This window comes from Barbus barbus, assembly GCF_936440315.1.
Source record: "Barbus barbus genome assembly, chromosome: 10".
In the NCBI taxonomy this organism is placed as follows: Eukaryota; Metazoa; Chordata; class Actinopteri; order Cypriniformes; family Cyprinidae; genus Barbus; species Barbus barbus.
Window position 1 is genome coordinate 22,063,995 of NC_136738.1, and position 5,560 is coordinate 22,069,554.

The 5,560-nt window shown below is 33.5% G+C and overlaps 1 protein-coding gene across 1 annotated transcript; it reads right to left on the reverse strand.

Moving 5' to 3' along the window:
* Window positions 1–3,703: 3,703 nt before the first annotated feature.
* On the reverse strand, window positions 3,704–5,198 carry LOC306876105 (ladderlectin-like). Its single transcript, XM_079427029.1, has 6 exons — window positions 5,006–5,198; window positions 4,824–4,891; window positions 4,569–4,663; window positions 4,309–4,428; window positions 4,045–4,153; window positions 3,704–3,907 (listed from the first exon to the last, which is right to left on the reverse strand). The coding sequence occupies exons 2-6, from the start codon at window positions 4,882–4,884 to the stop codon at window positions 3,840–3,842; spliced, it is 453 nt and encodes a 150-aa protein (XP_079283155.1). The 5' UTR covers window positions 4,885–4,891; window positions 5,006–5,198; the 3' UTR covers window positions 3,704–3,839.
* Between the last annotated feature and the right edge of the window lie 362 nt (window positions 5,199–5,560).

Here is a 5,560-nt window from a genome sequence, read left to right on the forward strand (position 1 = left end):
AGACTCTTTATATAAAAATACATAATATAATGTTAATATAATATTAAATTACATAAGTAGCCTATATAAAATTACAAAACAAACATTCATCAAGCAGTACTTTTTACTTAAGTACATTAAAAACCAAGTACTTTTATACTTTCACTCGAGTAAGATTGAAAAAGAGTGCTTTATACTTTTACTGAGTAATATGTTATTATATATATCTGTACTTTTACTCGAGTACTGCTGGACTTGTGTACTTCGTCCACCACAGTCTTAGACTATCTTGACCATCCGGTCACTGGGTGATTAAAACGCAAACACAGCTTAAACAGAAATTTTTCTGGCCTACTATGCTATCAGATGTGAAGAAGTATGTGGATTCATGGGTAACCCTTTACAATAAGGTTCATTAGTTCACATTAGTTAACTACATTAGTTAACATGAACTAAGAATGAACAATACTTCTACAGCATTTATTAATCTTAGTTAATGTTAATTTCAGCATTTACTAATGCATTATTAAAATCACAAGTTGTGTTTGTTAACATTAGTTAATGCACTGTGAACTAACATGAATAAGCAATGAACAACTGTATTTTCATTAACAAGGATTAATAAATAGTGTAATAAATGCTAAAAATGGGTTTATAATACACCTTTATAAAGTTTCAACAACATTTCTTTATTTTGTTTTTACTGGATATTGTATATAATACATTTTCAGATGAAAAATACTTGCTCCAAGTGGACAGTTCTGTGAACACAGGTATTTTTTTCACTTTTAAGGTATACATAGGTGAAATATTATCTCAGTTCCAATTGTTGGAATGTAAGGACTGTTTGTCTAATGAAACAAGAAGGATTTTTCCGGTTATGATTTATTGGTATTTCTGCACATTGCTTAATTTGTCCGTAACAGAGTTGACAAACAATACCATAAAGACATATATTTTTTTCATTAAAAGTAAAAAAACAAAGTAATTTGTGTTTGGCAAGCACTAAATTCTTAAAATGTAATATGTTTTCAATAAGATACTTGAAAGAATTTCTGTTAGTGAACAGTTTATTTTCCTTAACTTTCTGAAATTCCAAATGTATCTCCAATTATAGAATCACCCATACGTATATCAAATATAAGAAATATTGTTTGGCAATTTTTTTTTTCTTTGGGAAGCTGCATTCAAAATCCAATTGGCTGATATTTCGGCTGGGCCCCCCTCTGGTCTAGTGCCCTGGGAACTTGTCCATTAGGCCCGTGCATTAATCCGTCCCTGGTTCTTGAAGATTTTAGCAGCTCTGCATTATCTGAGGTAGATTTCATGCAGAGAACGGAAAACCTAGATCCCTGAGATGTGGAGTTTGGAGGTCAGATGACTGAGATTATCAGTCAGTTTAAAAAAACAAACAAAAAACAAAACCTGTGTTAACTGAAAGAAACAAGTTGATAAAAACGATTGAACGTAATATTTGGTAATAGCATAAGAAGGAAGTCATTTTGTAGGCCAGTCATTTTAAATTTGCATACGACACAAAAGTGTTAGGTCTGATCACAGATGATGACGAGATGGCCTACAGAGGAGAAGTGAACTCACTAACACAATGGTGCCAGGAGAACACCCCCAAATAAATTTTTGTGGACTTCAGGAAACAGACCAGAGAACACCATCAAACCACTCCAGTCAAACACCATCAGAAACTCCAGTCGAGAGAGTCAAACACTTTGAATATCTTGGCGTCAGATGATCTCAGATGATCAAAGATTCTTGCCACCCAGTCATGGACTCCTCTCATTGCTACTGTCAGACAGACGGTACAGAAGCATTGATACATGATTGTGCACTGATTGAGAGTACTGGGATCGCGAGAGAGAGAATGCACTTCTGGTGTGTGTCATTCAGTGTGATTCTGCCTATCCCGCCTTTACTAACTGCAAGTTAATCAACAACGAATTGTGATTGGATGGTAATTTTGTTCTAAGACGAGCTTGTTTACCTTTGATTAGGCATGTTTACTTGGATCAGAGCCCTCTGAACTCATCCTCAGAGACAGTGATAACATCATGTCATGTCAGGCTTACCTGCTTCACAGTGTTGGGGAATAATTAGTTACATGTAGCTGAATTACATCATTTAATTACAAAATAAATGTAACTGTAATCATGTAATTACAGTTACTTATGAAAATGTAAATGATTACAAAGGGGGTTACATCTGAATATTTTCACACACATGTTCTCAAAGTAAAAAGAGGTGGTAAAGTCTGATTTTGTAGCGGCTGTGATTTAAAATTATATTATTATAATTGTAATTCAAGTGAGGAAGGATTTTGAAAGTCTGACAGTAATCAGTGTTGAGATCTACTGTAAGGTTAGGCCTAACCCTGCCTGTTTTAAATGTTTGAAAATGATTAACAGTTGAAAACATTCGCTAGAAATTGAGCGTAGCATTAGTTCTGGCAGGTCACATTAGTCAAGCTCACATCAGCTGACTCTCAGCTGATCCCCATCTACCTATAGGAATACGACACCTATCTAACCATCCATATATAAGGTCGTCAGTATTATCAGCAGTTTTCACATTGCTCAATAGCTAATTACCCTCCTCCATCCCCAACTCCTCCTCTGTCAGTCAGGATCCAGCCTTCTGATTCTCTTTTGAATCAGACAAATTCAAAAATGTGTACATAAAATTACTGAACTTAAACAAATCTGCAATACTTTTGTTGGTTCTGTTCTGTTTACCCTGGAGGGTTATCGCTGCTCTGCCTGCTCTCATCTATGCTAGGCTGCATGGATGCGCTGGGAGTTCTTGCCCAGAACAGAACCATTCCGCCAATCCAAACTATATGCTAATTGTCAATCATCTTTGACGATAGTGGTCCTGACAGAAATTTAGAAAAGTAATCAAAAAGTAACCAAATGTAATCAGTTACATTACTTTAATAAAGTAATTGAAATAGTTACACTACTTATTATATTTTAAATAGGGTAACTTATTAGATTAATCTGTAACCTATTAGATTTCCAAAGTAACCTTCTCAACACCGCTGCTTCATTCTGTCACATTTATCGGAAGACTAGTGCTAACACAGTGATTAGGCTACTAATTAGACATTTTTATCTTTCATATAAACTTTTTAGAAATACTCATTGTGTGTTTAAGAATTAGTTTATGTCAGGTTTGATCGCAGTATCTAAAATAATCTGCTCTTTTTTTATTTAGTTTGAAGCTTAATGAGGGCAGGTTGACTTGTGTCGATAACTTTAGAATGCACTGTGAAAACACTGACTCTTAATCAAACAGTTAAAGTCAATATACATGTCTTTAAATTGCTGCTATGAAAACAATGTTCTATATGAAGAGTGTTGCCTTTGTGGATAAAGGCTCAGTAATTCAATACAAATTAATCAACACTTATTAAGTCATTTTAATTATAGTAATTTAAATGTGTTGTTCAGATATTTAATGCATTAGATTTTAATTTAATTTGTCTTTACAAATACTTGTTGACACTGCATTCCCAATAAGCTCTTACATAATAAAAACATATAGATTGTATTTTAATGTTTAATATGAATCAAACTTTTAATCTTTTATCTACTCCTGATAATTGCATTAGAATTGCAAAATACTAATTGCTTTTTTGTCCTTCTAATAATCATATTCTCACAATAATGTTATAAATGATTTTGATTTAACACCACAACACACAAGCTTTGCTTTCATGCATTTATTGATTAGAGGATCAGTATTGAGAAGAGATCAAAGCTGAGAATATTCTGTCAAGATAAGATCAGAAAATGAAAATATAATAGAGTCAAAGTAACTGTGGAGCAGGCTGACTGCGTATAATCTCACAGGTCCTTAGCACAAATATAACCTATTGAGGCTGAACAGGTCACATCATTCCAGCAATGGTTAGCTGTAGGGTGGAAAAATGAAATAAGTTAGTGGTGTTAGAAATGTAGCCAATTATTTTTATTTATTTTTTTACTTGTTGATATGAAATTATAGGATTGTAAATAATCATTGAAAGCAAAAACCACACTGCATTCTTACAGGTCCAGTTTATCTCTGCACAGTTCTCGGTACCCATATTGTTAGGTTCCCCAGAGCACCAGCTGGTGTAGTCATATGGAGTCCCATCACTCCATATCCACTGTCCTTCCTAAAGAGCAACAGTTATTATAAGAGTGCACTACTCAGACTCCATAAAGAAGGTCATTTAGTTTTACTTTAAAGTCAAACTGTCTTCGTTAGAAACTTTAAAACTTTTATTCTAGATAAGCAAAAAGTCTCATTAGACCACACAATGTAACTTACTTGTACACCATCATGAACACCAAGCCAACAACGTGTAGAAGGCACCAGACTCAGCAGAAAATCGTTTTCCAGTTTATTGTGCACAGATGCGAGATTTGCATCCAGACTAAGACAGCTTCTCTAAAGAGATATTTTTTAGTCAATACAAAATATAGTCTTTATAGCAAAAACAATAAAAAATATGTTGTTAAGTAATTTAAAAAATAATAAAAACATTAAAAATAATACAAAAAAACACCTTATTGTAACTAGCACTTTACCTCTGCTGTGATCCAGTTAGTGGACTGAGAGAAGAACTTGTAGCATCGGATTCCAAAATTTGTCCACCCAAAGGGGCATTTTTCATCTATATCAACTGTATCCAGTACATAAAAGTTATTCTTGTAATATTCACATCATACTCATATTATTATGCAAATAGACAGAACAATGTATATTTCTTTCCATCCCTCTCCACAAAATGTAAAAGGTTTGGCAGAATAATGAGGATTTATATAAATAAATGTCTTGGTTACCATCTGCATTCCCCAAGGAGAACACAGTGAAAAGAAGTAGCAGACTTCTCAGCATTGCCATTATGAACCTGAAAATTAATAAGCAGGAAAAGTGAACTGCCTGTACTCATATGCTATTATTATTATATGCTAGTATTTTAAAGACAAAGTTTTTTCAGAAGGTTTCTGTGCTAAAAACTCACCTTGGTTTTCAGATCGTTGCTTTCAGAATCTCAGAGGAAGATTTTGTGAAGTTCCAGAAAGAGCCCTGCTTTTATACTTTACTTGATGTCAAGTGTGTATAAGTCACGAGGATGAGAAAACATGCAATTGTTTGATCTGTGGAATTGTGCACACAATCCAAATCCAAATATGGGAGAATGTGTTAAGATGAGCCTGTCAAAAAATAACATATTATCTTAATTAAATATTAAGATAAGTTGTTAAATATTAGTCATAAGGGAAATTCTCTCCCTGTACTTGTAAGAGGATATGAAAGACAAGGAGAGGAAAAAATGAAATAGCATAAATATAAATATACATTTCTTCTATACCAACGCTATCTCACAGCAATTCGTATGTATTTTACGAGGTGGCTAATTCGTACGAAACTTTTTGGAAACATCCAGTGCTCTTTTAAACTTTGTGAAAGTCCCTTTTAATACTTTTGTTCAACTATATCTACTTGTTAATTTGCGACATAATGAATAATAGTTCCAGGTCCAAGCCTCAATTCAGTTTCGGGTAAGAATACTATC

Excerpts from the sequence above, each read along its gene's own strand:
- LOC306876105 (XM_079427029.1), bottom strand. The coding sequence starts at position 4,884 with ATGGCAATGCTGAGAAGTCTGCTACTTCTTTTCACTGTGTTCTCCTTG. Across the intron at positions 4,154-4,308 it reads GTGTTCATGATGGTGTACAA|GAAGGACAGTGGATATGGAG; the intron begins GTAAGTTACATT and ends GTTGCTCTTTAG. Across the intron at positions 3,908-4,044 it reads TGCAGAGATAAACTGGACCT|CTAACCATTGCTGGAATGAT; the intron begins GTAAGAATGCAG and ends TCCACCCTACAG.